This window comes from Musa acuminata, chromosome BXJ2-6 (genome assembly GCF_036884655.1).
Source record: "Musa acuminata AAA Group cultivar baxijiao chromosome BXJ2-6, Cavendish_Baxijiao_AAA, whole genome shotgun sequence".
NCBI classification, from domain to species: domain Eukaryota; kingdom Viridiplantae; phylum Streptophyta; class Magnoliopsida; order Zingiberales; family Musaceae; genus Musa; species Musa acuminata.
Window position 1 is genome coordinate 3,101,746 of NC_088343.1, and position 14,571 is coordinate 3,116,316.

General features: G+C 52.6%; 1 protein-coding gene across 1 annotated transcript; it reads right to left on the bottom strand.

Moving 5' to 3' along the window:
- Positions 1–2,361, bottom strand: LOC135614256 (uncharacterized). Its single transcript, XM_065111412.1, has 4 exons — positions 2,206–2,361; positions 1,244–1,417; positions 995–1,137; positions 1–892 (listed from the first exon to the last, which is right to left on the bottom strand). Exons 3-4 carry the CDS (start codon positions 1,058–1,060, stop codon positions 305–307), a joined length of 654 nt encoding a protein of 217 aa, XP_064967484.1. The 5' UTR covers positions 1,061–1,137; positions 1,244–1,417; positions 2,206–2,361; the 3' UTR covers positions 1–304.
- Between the last annotated feature and the right edge of the window lie 12,210 nt (positions 2,362–14,571).

The following is a 14,571-nucleotide window of genomic DNA, read 5'->3' on the forward strand; positions in this document are numbered from 1 at the left end:
TGAGACCAATAAATAAATTTAAGCCTTTAGAGATACATTTAAATTGTTCTAGTTTAAACCTTGTTTAGAACACTTATGCTTCCTTTTCAGAAAAGCCCATCAGATAAGTTATTGATGACTTATTTAGAGCAGTTGTGGGTGCTTTTCAAATGTCAATGCCAGGTAAGTTACTGATGCTTTAATACATAACAGATGTAGTGTATCCTTTCATTAGCCAAGCCTATTGGAAAACAAGTTGAGGAACTTAGGTTGTGGCTGTTGAACCTATGTTTCCCTTCCCTTCTCCTGTTCACCTCTTTCTCAACTAATCTCTCTCATCACCATGTTTCAAATCCACCTTGGTCTTGCTTGCCTCATTCCAACAATTCCTGTGAGACAATTTGTCCCAGGCAGTTGAGTTCCCGTCTGCCGTCCATTTCCCCCATGCAACAGACTCATCTGCTGTGCCAGAATGTTTCTGTGCATCCATATCTTCACCAGGTACAGTATCACCTGCCAGATTCTCAGATTCAACAGTCTTTTGTTTCACTTGGATGGAATCCCAACTAGACCAAACATTATGTTTGGTTGCTGGGGATTCACAGTTGTCCACATGAGTTGATTCTTTATCTCCCCATCCCTCCCGGTTACCTGACTTGACCGAAACTGGATCCACTTCCCAGCTAGACTCGCCAGATTTTCCATTTACCAGGCCAATCCTTTTCTGAAAGTTGTACTCAACATCATCAAAAGTCATACATCCATCGAGGTCAGGTGATAGACAAATTCCATTTTCTTCTGCCATTTCATCAACATCTGCTAGATATCTGCCAGTTGCTTCTCCACTGGATGTCTCCCTTGATAACTCCAGAAAGTCATAGACTCCTTTTCCAATATCTTTGTTCATTGCCATCTGTCACAGCAGAAATAAGGTAAATTAACTCTCATTCATTATATGTACAAATATTTCAATAAAGTCATGGGTACATGGTATTGGGTGAATGGAAAATGGAACCTGTTTCTTATCCCAAAGAATCTGGAATGGTGTGCACCAGTCCCAATAGCCACATTTTTGCCCCATGAACAGGATGAAACCACACTGGCTAATGAATCAACCTGACGCTTCTCAGCAGCTCTTTCAAAGCATTTCATTGGTGTCTGCAAGAAGAATAGAAACATTCTAATGTTATTATCAGACAAAATTAAAAAGCACACTTGATGTAAATGAACAAAGAAGAGCTTAAATATTCAGACATGCACTTACAAATAAAGTGGCTTCAGTAAATGGTACTTCAACTTTGAAAGAACGAAAGAGCGCCTTATAACCACCAGTGTTGAAACCGATAAGTTTTCCAGTGCAAGTCATGCTGTTTGCAACAAGCAGAAGGTGTTCCTTCATCACACCTTTAGAAACCATTTTGATTGATTTTGACATTCGCTGTAATAGCAGCCGTCGCAAGTTAAGGCACATCAACAAATCAAAAATTACAAATCATAGGGAAGGGACAAAAATAATTGACAAATACACAAATGGAAGTGCAATCAGTAGAAATATGATAAAATAGTTCCCAAGGATGGATCAAGTCAAGTACAGACTCAAGCCAACGTAACTAGAACATGCATGTCCCACTCCATGCAACTAATAAATCTTTTATTGAAGTACATAATGATTGTTTTAAATCTTCATATATTAAATATTTTACTTGATAAAAACAAAATCAATCTATGAGGATCTCTGATCCTAGATATCTGTAAACAATTTACTAAACATAGTTATCAAGAAGCATGCCGATGTGAAATTGTACACTCAAGAAAGCACCTCAATTGTGGGATCTTCCTTTAAACTATGAAATTACCTACCTGCTTGTTACATACTGTGCTTTATATCAGAAACAATGCTAGATTTACAAGTGAGCTAAATGCAATACATAATATGTCAATCTTCTGTCCCAAGAAATTTACATACAACAATATTGATGCCAACACGTTGTCAGAAGAAATTTAGGATCAATTATGATGCTAAGAATTTAAGGGAGTCATTTACGATATTTGGTTATTCTAGAACATATCTACTTTTGTAGAAGGTTGAAACCATGAAAACCGAATTTCCTATAACATCACATGATTCTTGTTGTGGTTGACACTAAGAAGCTATGCTCTAAAACTAAACACCACAAAAAATAAAGCAACATTTACTGATGTCACAAGTTAAAAAGATTAACTAACCGGATATTTATTCCAAGTGTAATAAATGACATCCCACAAGCTCGCACTTTTAGTACTTCATCCCCAAAATAATCCTCAATACTAGAGTTTTCATCCTTCTGCAAAATACTTAGAAAAGTTAAAAAGCTACTTCGAATATTCATGTTGTCATGAAAGAACAAGTATAGAACTATCAAGTCAAAAACAAGAAACTAAGAAAGAATGTTCAACGTCATTTGACTCAACTTTTAAAAATGCTAGGGTTCATCAAATCAAACAAACATCACCTAGATACTTATTATGGAATCTCAATCTAGCATATTATATATTAGTTAAAAGACAACTACCAAGAAATTTATGACATAATGCAAAAAGGACACCTACCAGACTTCTTCATAATAACCTGTATCTTCACTCCTTGAATCCATAGCCCTTATTGCCATCGTGTTGTTCACCGAAGTGGAGCTTCCAGTAGCTCCCGATCATACCTCCATATGATCTCATCCCTCACGGGACAAAATCGTGTGTATCGCATTGCCACGAACTGTTCCACCACGATCCGCTGCACCATGTTGCCTCCTGGTGACATCTCTATTGCATTCTGATCCTTGTGGGATGAACTCGAATTGTGAACCCTCCATGTGTGGCCTCTGCCAATACATCGCAGGGTCTCTTCCACCTTCGATTTTGTTCGCTCCTTTGGCAATCGACCTTCATCCACCCACTCTTGGGTCACACCTAGATGAAGCACTGCTCTAGGACAGTCCGTCGCCTAGTAGCTCCCGAAGTCCTCCGACTTCACTATAATTTGTGCACCATTGTTTGGATCCTGGGCCTCTGCCCCTACCAGCACAATCTCCGCTGCGCACTGCTTCCTTCATGGCAACTTGAATGGCAACACTGTGGCATATTCTTCAAGAGTACCCGCCTCTGCATCCTCTTTGCCCCGTGCTAAGGCCTTCTGAACCCAATTTCGCCTCCGCAAATTGAGTCGCCTTAGATCCTCCATCAAATGCTCCTCCGAGATAAAGTGCATGTGCCCAGAAGATCCCTTCGTCTTTGGCACCATGCAAGATGAGTCCGCTCCGTCAGAATGAATGACCCATGGAACAACATGATCCTGCTCTTGCCTCTGCAAGAGTTCATGTCCTTGACCTCTGTCCAAGGAAAGCACTATGCCTCTGCTCCATGTTCCATCTTCTATGCTGGCTCCCTTCATACGGCTTGGGCACTTCGCCAAGTTACGCCCAAGTTGCTCCGCTCCTCGTTTTTGCATTGAGTTGATGGTGGCCCTCGCGCCCACCATTCCACGGGTCAGCCCTCCCTTGAGTCCGATCTCCATATCGACTCCAAGTGTGCCTTCATTTGTGTTGCTTTGGGTCGCTCCCCCACTTGATCTCGCAATGCATCCACCAATGCATTCTATCAAGCGAGATCATGCGACGACTCCTCGCCGCTTGCTCAGTCCATTGAGCTTCGTGGAGTTGTTGTTTGTTGAGGTACTCCCCCTCAACTTGTGAGGTCCGCCCCACATGATTCTCCCCCTGGAGAGCCGGGACTTATCCCTCCTGGATAATTGTCCCGTTGGAGCAACATCTCTCTTCGTTTCGGAGACCACCATCCCCTTGGACTACTCCGTTCTGCTGAACAAACTGTGCATTGTTCTGCCTCCTGCAAACACACTTGCTAGATTGCGACTCCACGTCAATACAGCCACCGCTGCACCCCTCAAGGCCTAGCAACATGCTGAACTCGTTGCACACTTCAGCCTCCTACGGACGTATCCTTCGCATGCCGAAGAGAAAGTTTTAATGCTCCATTGGCGCCGAGTCTCGGCTGCCTTGGGATGGCTACGAACATTCCATCGTCCGCATACAAGCCCATGCATGAGTACCGAATTCTTCGAGTTAGCAATTCCCCTCACCTCTGTGAGCTTTGCACAACTCTTTCGGTCGCTGAGCAACTCATTCCACTTTGCATGGTCTCGTCCTTTGCCAAGCGCCTCGCTTGTCTTGAGCACCATCAAGTAAAGTTGTCAACGTTGAGTCGTAGCTCAAACTCAGCCATCCCAACCTTTGTGCGCTCCGCATTCTTCCAAGCTTGCCTGTTCTCGTGGTGCCTCTTGCGCGAAGGGTTGGCCATTCCTCTGAATGCCAATGTTAGATGCCCGCTCCTCTAAGCGACTCTTTTCCCTACATCTCCATGCCCGTTTTCCCGCAAACGGTCGCGCGTTGCTGACTGCCCTCAACGCAGCCCCGCTAGGTCCCCCACATTTGCATGCTAAGTGTTTCTATGAGTGCTTGTCCCGCTCTGATACCATCTGTCACGGACTTAGCTGGTTTTGCCTAAGTCGTGCGGCACCCTTGCGCGTCCGTCCGCAAAGGTCAGCCTCCCCGAAGCCTCCCATGGTCCCATAGGTCCCACAAAAGAGAGAATAGGACAGAGAAAAGGCCTCACTCGGGATCCACAAGCAAACATCTCCGAAAAACACTTTATAGACAATGCAAATTACAAACAGACTTTACAAGCTCTGAACAGTTGCACAACAAAGGGTAAAATGGTCCATTACAGACCGAAAAGCTCTCGCGCGTGTCCACATGACACAACCTTTATTTACAAGCCTAAAGAGGCTACTAACTTAACTCAAATGGGACTTTGAAGCCTTCGGCCGCCCCTTTACATTCTGTACAAGGCATGAACATGCCAAAAGACACGGACACACATAAGCATTACATCCAACATCTTGTTTAGAAGTTCGTCCGTGACAATACGGCCGAGGAGCACGTCTCGGGCGGGCTGGCCGCGCCGAGGAGGTGGTCTCGGGGACATAAGGCCGAGGAGCACGTCTCGGGCGGGCTTGCTGCGCCGAGGAGGTGGTCTCGGGGACATACGGCCGAGGAGCACGATCGGGCGGGCTGGCCGCGCCGAGGAGGTGGTCTCGGGACATGCGGCCGAGGAGCACGTCTCGGGTGGGCTGGCCGCGCCGAGAACGTGGTCTAGGGGACATACGGCCGAGGAGCACGTCTCGGGCGGGCTGGACGCGCCGAGGAGGTGATCTAGGGGACATACGGCCGAGGAGCACGTCTCGGGCGGGCTGGCCGCGCCGAGGAGGTGGTCTCGGGGACATACGGCCGAGGAGCACGTCTCGGGCGGGCTGGCCGCGCCGAGGGGTGGGCTCGGGGACATACGGCCGAGGAGCACGTCTCGGGCGGGCTGGCCGCGCCGAGGAGGTGGTCTCGGGGACACGCGGCCGAGGAGCACGTCTCGGGCGGGCTGGCCGCGCCGAGGAGGTGGTCTCGGGGACATGCGGCCGAGGAGCACGTCTCGGGCGGGCTGGTCGCGCCGAGGAGGTGGTCTCGGGGTCATGCGGCCGAGGAGGTGGGCTCGGGGACTTACGGCCGAGGAGCACGTCTCGGGCGGGCTGGCCGCGCCGAGGAGGTGGTCTCGGGGACATGCGGCCGAGGAGCACGTCTCGGGCGGGCTGGCCGCGCCGAGGAGGTTGTCTCGGGGTCATGCGGCCGAGGAGCACGTCTCGGGCGGGCTGGCCCTCTCCTGCAGTGACCTTAGGTCCGCATTTATGATAGGGTGTTCGTTGGACTTCCCTGACGCGGCGAGTGAAGGTGCGGATGAGCTGTCGGCCGCTATGGGGAGACGAAGGGACGTCTCTCTTGGCGGGATTTATTCTGTATAAATGGCGCATTCGGCTCGTTTCATGAGTCTTGCTGCTGATCCTTCGGCCCTCGTCGTCCTTTCCATCATCGCACCTTCTCCTCTCCTGTGCCGTCATTCCCCAGTCGCTCCCTCGTCGTCTCTCTTGTTCGTTTCAAAGCCGGTAAGGATGTCCCTCTCGCCCGTCTCTTCACATTTGTCCCTCGACAGAGCCAGGGAGATCACACCTCCGCCCTCCCCAGACGAGGAGGCGGCGCGAGCCCTTGAGGCTCTAATGTGGCCGCACGACCTTGACTCGGTGGTGAGTGGGTCGTTGCTGGAGAAGCTCCGGGATCGTTATCACATCCCGGAGGAGTTTGTCCTAGTTGCGCCTGATCCGGGGCAGCGGTCATACGACCCGGTCCCCCGAGGTTTCGCGCTGACTCAAGATGCCCTAGAGGCTGGGTTGCGCCTCCCCCTTCACCCTATCATTGTCTCCTGTCTTTCTTTGTGGCGGATTTCACCTTCCCAGGTGACGCCTAACTCATGGCGTTACCTAGTAGCTTTCTTAGGGGAATGTCATTATGCTAGCATCACTCCTACCCGAAACCTCTTTCTCTCTTGTTTCCGCCTTCTCAAGGGGCCGGGGGGCTATTTTGTGTCAGCCCGGGTTGGCTTTCGCGTCGGGGGAGCCCCTTCGAACAACAAAGGGTGGAAGGGGCGGTTTTTCTATGTTAGCTGGTCGAAGGATTGGGGCTTCGGAGTTCGGTGGGCAGCAAGGGTGATAGATAACACAGTCCCAGATTTGAACGACGAGGAGCGTCGGGACCTGATGAGGCTTCGGGCAATCCTTCCCGGTTCCCAGGCCATCCGAGCTATGACCGAGGAGTGGCTGGCCGAGGCGGGTATTAGCCCGGCTTTCGGGGGTATGTTTATAGCGGGTGTACCCCGTGTTTTGTTCGTTTCCGTAGTTTGTGATGGTTTGCTTGTTTCCTTTGTAGGAATGAAGCTTCTCTCACTCCGCGGTGGTCGTTCATCGTCGGCTTCATCCCCACGCCCGTCCGCTGCTTCCTCTCCGCGCCCCTCAGCCGACCCGTTACCCGGCTCGGCGGGTGCTCCGGTAGAGATTCCGGAGGGGCGCCCGTCGAAGAAGGCGAAGACGGCTGGTCCCGGGAAAGTCTGGGCGGGGGCCACCCCTTCGACAACCGTGGGCGCAAAGCGGACCGCTCGGGACGAAGGGCCCTCCCGAGTTGACGGGCCTAGCCAAGGGGCGGCCGGGAAGATGTCGAGCCTGCCTACGGTGGACGAACTGTGCGGGCTACGTCCGGGGGCCGACGAGCCCCTATGGTCGTTGGTGATGGGCGAGCTTCCACAGGGGGAGGTTTCCGACCCGCTAGTCCCCCGCTGGAAGGGGCTGTCCCGAGGGGACAAGGTGTGGGCCGAGGGAGATCCCTCGGCTGCTTTTCTTCGGGGCATGCTCCACCCCGATCTGGCGCGGGACTTATATACCCTGCCCTCGGAGGCCATGCTTAATAAGGCGGGGAGGTTTCTGACACTGGTGAGGGTTTTGCTAACTTCGGGCGTCCCTGCAACTGCGCGCTGACCCTTTTTCTGTGGCAGGGCCTCCACTACTCGACGGCGCTAATGGACCGAGTGCGTGACGCTGGTCAGGTAATCTGGACCCTCAACGAGCAAAACTTCGAGTTGTGCCGCCAGCTGGAGGAAGTTCGGGCCGGTTCGGGCCCAGAGGCGGTAGCGGCCACGGAAAAGCGCGCGACTGAATCCGAGGAGGAGGTGGCACGCCTGAAGGCAGAGCTCGAGCAGTCGGGCAACTCGGTCAAGGAACTCCAAGAGTTTCTTCGTTTGGATCGGGCCAGGCTTCGCCTACTGAAGGCAGAGGCGCTCGGCCTCACCGAGAGGGCGGAGAAGGCCGAAGCTGAGGCCCGCGCTGCTTCCGATGCGCTAGCCGAGGAGGTTAGCCTTCGCCCGTCAAAAGATAAAGAGGCGGTCGAAGCTTATAAGGAGTCCGACAACTTTGAGCTCGGACTGACCCGAATGGGGCGAGTATCCTACGAGTATGGATACAGAATCGCCCTAGGTCGCTTTAGCTCATGCCCGCCTGGCTCCGAGGTGGAAAGGGACCCGTTCGCCTCTCATCCCGAGGACCTGGAGGTGGACATGCCGGAGGACGTGCCTTTCGACGATCGCCCAGAGACTCCAGGGGAGTGATGAGTTTGGTTTTTGTATGTCGGAGTCGGGGTTGAGGGTGTGAGGGGTCTGTCTGTTCCTTACTGTCATGCTTCTGTACCCTCTTTCAAAATAAAATGCTCTTTTTATTTCGATTCCTGTGTTTGCGTGGTGTCTTCATTCTTCAGATGAAGTATTTCCTAAGGTTCTGTATGTTCAAGTCCTGGGTATGGGGTCGCCTTCCATTGTTGCGAGTCGGAACGTCCCTGGTCGGGACACTCCGATGACTCGATAGGGTCCTTCCCACTTCGGGGCCAGTTTCCCTCTTACTCGGGTCGGGTGGCTTACCTCGACTTTGCGCGGGACCAGGTCTTCTAGCTTTATCGATCGGGGTCGTACCCTCCGGTTGTAGACCCTTGCTACGGCTCTTTTGTAAGAAAGGGTTTTTCGGTGCGCGTCGGCCCGTCTTTCTTCGAGCAAATCCAGGTTGGATCGGAGCCCTTCGCCCGAGGCCTCTTTGCCGTAGCCTGCTGTCCGCGGAGTCGGGACAGCCACTTCGGATCGTATTCCCGCCTCGGTCCCGAACGTGAGGCTGTAGGGAGACTCCCCCGTTGGGTTTTTAGGGGTAGTGCGCAGCGCCCATAGGACGCTCGGGAGCTCGTCGATCTCGGCCTCACCGAGAGGGCGGAGTAGGCCGAAGCTGAGGCCCGCGCTGCTTCCGATGCGCCAGCCGAGGAGGTTCGCCTTCGCCCGTCAAAAGATAAAGAGGCGGTCGAAGCTTATATGGAGTCCGCCAACTTTGAGCTCGGACTGACCCGAATGGGGCGAGTATCCTACGAGTATGGATACAGAATCGCCCTAGGTCGCTTTAGCTCATGCCCGCCTAGCTCCGGGGTGGAAAGGGACCCGTTCGCCTCTCATCCCGAGGACTTGGAGGTGGACATGCCGGAGGACGTGCCTTTCGACGATCGCCCAGAGACTCCAGGGGAGTGATGAGTTTGGTTTTTGTATGTCGGAGTCGGGGTTGAAGGTGTGAGGGGTCTGTCTGTTCCTTACTGTCATGCTTCTGTACCCTCTTTCAAAATAAAATGCTCTATTTCTTTCGATTCCTGTGTTTGCGTGGTGTCTTCATTCTTCAGATGAAGTATTTCCTAACGTTCTGTATGTTCCAAGTTCTGGGTATGGGGTCGCCTCACTGTCACGCTTCTGTACCCCCTTTAAAATAAAATGATCTTTTTGTTCTTCAGATGAACAAAATGATCTGGGTATGGGCACGGGGTCGCCATCCATTGTTGCGAGTCGGAACGTCCCTGGTCGGGACACTTCGATGACCCGATAGGGTCCTTCCCACTTCGGGGCCAGTTTCCCCCTTACTCGGGTTTGGTGGCTGACCTCGATTTTGCACAGGACCAGGTCCTTTAGCTTTATCGATCGGGGTCGTACCCTCCGGTTGTAGGCCCTCGCTATGGCTCTTTTGTAAGAAATGGTTTTCCAGGTCGCGTCGGCCCGTCTTTCTTCGAGCAAATCCAGGTTGGATCGGAGCCCTTCGCCCGAGGCCTCTTCGCCGTAGCCTGCTGTCCGCGGAGTCGGGACAGCCACTTCGGATCGTAATCCCGCCTCGGTCCCGAACGTGAGGCTGTAAAGAGACTCCCCCGTTGGGGTTTTAGGGGCAGTGCGCAGCGCCCATAGGACGCTCGGGAGCTCGTCGATCCAGGCCGATCGAGCAGCGGACACTCTTCTCTTGAGACCGTCGATGATGGACCGGTTGGTTACTTCAGCTAGTCCGTTCGCCAGGGGGTAAGCCACCGAGCTGAACCTCAGCTGAATCTTGTGCTTTGCGCAAAACTCTTGGAACCTCCTGCCGGCGAACTGAGGTCCATTGTCGGTGACGATGGACCGGGGCAGGCCAAAACGAGTTACGAGGTTTCTCCATACGAACCTTTGCACTTGTGACTCCGTGATGGTTGCTAGGGGCTCGGCTTCGACCCACCTGGTAAAGTAGTCCACTCCTACGATGATGTATTTCCGCTGCCCGGAAGCGGGTGGGAGAGGTCCGAGTATGTCCAGTCCCCACTGCGCGAATGGCCAAGCACAGTCGACGGGGGTGAACAAGACCGCCGGCCGTCGGGCGGTGCGGGCGTGCTCCTGGCATGAGCTACATCGCCGCACAAAAGCTTTCGCGTCCTGGCGCATGGTCGGCAAGTAGTATCCTTGTCGGAGTATCTTGTGCTCCAGGGCTCGTTCGCCTATGTGTTCCCCGCAGGCCCCTTCATGCATGTCGGACAGAACTGTCCGGGCTTCGTTCGGATCTAGGCAACGTAACAAGGGGCGCGAGAAAGACCGCTTGTACAGCCGTCCTCCTTCTTCGGAGTACCACGCCTGCGTCCGACGCAAGCATCGAGCCGTAGTTTCATTGTCGGGTAGGATTCCGTCCCGCTTGAAGCGTAGCATCTCTTGTACCCAAGTGGCCGGCGCGCCGCCCGTGACTATGGCGACGATCTCTATGGCTCGATGCGGGAGCTCTTCGTTCTCGGGTCGAGCCCAGGGTGCCGAGCCGGACGCCAGTTTTGCCAGAGTGTCGGCTCGCTGGTTCTCGCTCCTGGGAGTTCCAAACAAGAGGGGGGGAAAAAACTAGACGGAAAGACTAGAGGACACTGCTGCTTCTCTTCTTCCCAAGATCCTCTCCACATCATTGCTAACTTGATCGTCGGAGAGGTCTGGCCGAACCACCGACCCGACCTTCGTGCAGGTACCGAGACGACGGCCCCGCCGAGCTGCCAGGTAACCGACGGCGCCTTCCCCGAGGTCCCCCGATCGCCGCAGTGTCACGACCTTAGCTGGAATTGCCTAAGGCGTGAGGCACCCTTGCGGCCAACGACGCGAAAAGCTTGCGTTGCTTACGTCGCGAGTCACCCGAGCGGCAAAGACGCGAACTTAGCTTGCGTCGCCTAAGTCGCGCTTCGCCCTTGCGATCTCGCTCCGCAAGGATCAGCCCACTTTGTAACCTCTCGCAGGTCCCGAAGGACCTGTAAAAGAGAAAGAGAGTTAGATCGAAAGAACGAGCAACGGACAAGTCCCGAAGTCTCGCGAAAAGGAAAGCTTTACAAGCAATTCGTCGAACACCTTCTGTGCACAAGAGAAAAGAGGGAGAGGGGGAAAAACAAGGCTTTCAAGGATGAACGAACAGCTGCAAGCCCACAAACAGCCGCTCACCTGGTCCCGGGCGCAAAACCAAGTTCCCGCAAAGGTCACGTGCGAACTTGTGAAAGAGTGTTCAACGCCCGGTATATAACCGAAGCCCCATCCAGCCCGGTGCCACCTGGGGGGTTCCTGGGGTCTGAGATGGCTGACATTTTGCTTTGACGAGACAGTTCGCCGCGCGAACCCGTGGCACGCGAAAACGGGGCTGATTTGGGCTGTTTTGGGGCTGTTTTGCTCGGTTCGGCGAGCGGTCGCATTGCAGCGCTGCAGCTTGTTCGAACTTACATATTTACAAGCAAAATGACCCAAAACCATAAGAAAACCTGCTGTCAAGCAGCTGTACAAGCGGGTGTGAGCGACGAACGGTTCGTTGAACGGAGTTGTTGCGGGTGCGCGACGACCGTTCGTGACATTCTCCCCCACTTAAACTGTCGACGCCCTCGTCGACGCTTGCTGGTAGTTGTTGATGACTTCTTCTTCCTGTCGCAGGGCGTCTTCAGGCTCCCAACTGGCTTCAGTTCGGGGAAGCTTTTGCCACTTCACCAAGTACTCGGTCTGCTCCGCTCCGTTGGGTAGCTTTGTCTTGCGATCCGCCAGAATGGTTTCCACTCGCTTCTCGTAGGAGGCTGTGATGGGAGGTAGCCGAGTTGGAACACTTCGAGAAGCATCTTGCGGATCTGAATGGTAGGCCTTCAAGTTGCTGGCGTGAAGAACGTTGTGAATTTTGAACCACGCCGGCAGCTGCAACTTGTAAGAAACATTGCCTACCCTGCTGATAATTGGGAAGGGCCCTTCATACTTACGCACCAATCCTTTGTGGACTCTTTTCCTGAAGAATTGGAGTGATGCTGGTTGGAGCTTTACCAACACCAAATCGCCAACTTTGAACTCTTGTGGTCGCCTTCCCAAATCTGCCCACTTCTTCATCCGTTTTGCCGCCTTCTCCAAGTAAGCCCGCGCAATATCTGCATTTCGATGCCACTCCTTTGCGAAATGATAGGCTGATGGACTACTCCCAGTATACCCAATTGCCATAGTGTGCAGAGTCGACGGTTGTTGTCCTGTGATAATTTTGAAGGGGCTCTTGTTGGATGCAGAGCTCCGCTGCAAATTGTAGGAGAATTGGGCGATGTCCAACAGCTTCACCCAATCTCGTTGATTGGCACTCACGTAGTGCCGGAGATACTGCTCTAAGAGCGAATTTATTCTTTCAGTTTGGCCATCCGTCTGGGGGTGGAGGCTTGTAGAGAAGTATAACTTTGACCCCAACAATTTGAACAGCTCGGTCCAGAATCGTCCCAGGAACCGAGCGTCTCGATCACTAACGATATTGTGTGGGACTCCCCAATACTTCACTACACCCTTCATCATCAGTCTGGCCGCCTCTTCAGCTGAACAGTGTAGGGGAGCAGCAATGAAAGTTGCATACTTTGAAAACCGATCGACCACCACAAGTATCGATCCAAGTCCTCCTACAGGCGGCAAGCTTGATATGAAGTCTAAGGAAATGCTCTCCCATGGCCTTTCTGGTACGGGCAACGGCTCCAAAAGTCCCACCGGCTTCCGCTGCTCCACCTTGTCTTGTTGGCAAGTAAGGCATGTTCGAACATACTCCTCCACATCAATCCCCATCTTTGGCCAGTAGAAGGCCCTCTCCACGAGAGCCAACGTTCTGTGAATGCCGGGATGTCCAGCCCAAAGGGAATCGTGACACTCTTTTAAGAGTTCACGCCTTAAATTGTCCACTCGGGGAACATAAACCCTATTCCCTTTTGTGTAAACAAGTCCCTCCTGGACCCAAAATCGTCGTGCCTTGCCTTCTTTGATGAGCTGCATCAGGATAACTACCTGAGGATCACTATACAGTCCATCTCTGATTCGGGAAAGGAAGTTGGAGTGTAACTGACTTGCTTGGCCTCTGCCCTCCAGTTGTGCAGCATTCACGCATTCCACTTTCCGACTCAGCGCATCGGCCACGACATTCGCCTTCCCGGGCTTGTACTCCATTGCCATATCAAATTCAGCCAGGAAGTCCTGCCACCGTGCCTGCTTTGGGGAGATCTTCTTCTGAGTTTGGAAGTAGCTCAGGGCGATGTTGTCTGTCCTCAGCACAAATCGTGACCCAAGGAGGTAGTGTCGCCAAACTCGTAGGCAGTGGATCACCGCTGTCATCTCCTTCTCATGCACTGGATACCGCCTCTCGGTCTCGTTGAGTTTGCGGCTCTCGTAGGCCACCGGATGACCTTCTTGCATGAGTACTCCACCAATAGCAAAGTCTGAAGCATCTGTATGGACTTCAAAGGGCTCTCCATAGTTTGGCAATTTGAGCACTGGTTCTTCCAGAACAGCAGCCTTCAGATCTTGGAATGCTATCTCACATTTGTCAGACCACTTCCAAGGCTGCTCTTTCTTCAGCAACTCCGTCAGTGGGGTTGCCCGCTTCGAATACCCCGCAATGAAGCGTCGATAGTAGTTGACGAAACCAAGGAAGGATCTCAACTCTGGCACCTTCTTTGGAGTTCGCCATTCCGCAACTGCTTGCACCTTCGACTTATCCATCCGAATGGAGCCATTACCGATTCGATGCCCTAAGAATAGGATCTTAGTCTGAGCAAAGTAGCATTTCTCCCTTTTTACGAACAATGTGTTCTCCCTGAGAACCTTGAAAATCGTCCGAAGGTGCTTGATGTACTCCTCGAGCGTTTGGCTGTAGACGACGATATCGTCCAAGTAGACGACCACGAACTTGTCCAGATACTCCTTGAATAGCTGGTTCATGAGTGTACAGAATGTGGCCGGAGCGTTGGTTAAGCCGAAAGGCATCACCAAGAACTCAAACGCTCCATATCTGGTCACACAAGTAGTCTTTGCTTCGTCGCCTTCAGCAATGCGCACCTGCCAATATCCCGACCGAAGGTTGAGTTTTGAGAAATACTTCGCCTTGCCCAATTGATCGAACAAGTCCGCAATGAGCGGGATGGGATACTTGTTCTTCACTGTTACTTTGTTGAGGGCTCGGTAGTCGACACATAACCGGAGGCTCCCATCTTGTTTCTTCTGGAAGAGAACTGGAGCTCCGAAAGGTGCTTTTGAGCTGCGGATGAGACCACCGCTTAGCAGTTCACCTAACTGCTTTCTGAGTTCTGCCAACTCTGGCGGGGGCATGCGGTAGGGTGGTCTCGCTGGAGGCTTCACTCCTGGCTCCAGCTCAATACTGTGATCCACGCCTCTGCGTGGTGGAAGAGTCTTCGGCAACTCGGGTGGCATAACGTCTTTGAACTCCTTCAGGACGTTCGCCACCACAGCAGGTTCTTGAATGGCTTCTTCGTTGAGTGGCTCTAGCTTCATAGC

Coding starts and splice junctions, on each gene's coding strand:
- LOC135614256 (XM_065111412.1), bottom strand. CDS start 1,060: ATGGGGCAAAAATGTGGCTATTGGGACTGGTGCACACCATTCCAGATT. Junction 893..994: donor TTCTTTGGGATAAGAAACAG/GTTCCATTTTCC, acceptor CTGCTGTGACAG/ATGGCAATGAACAAAGATAT.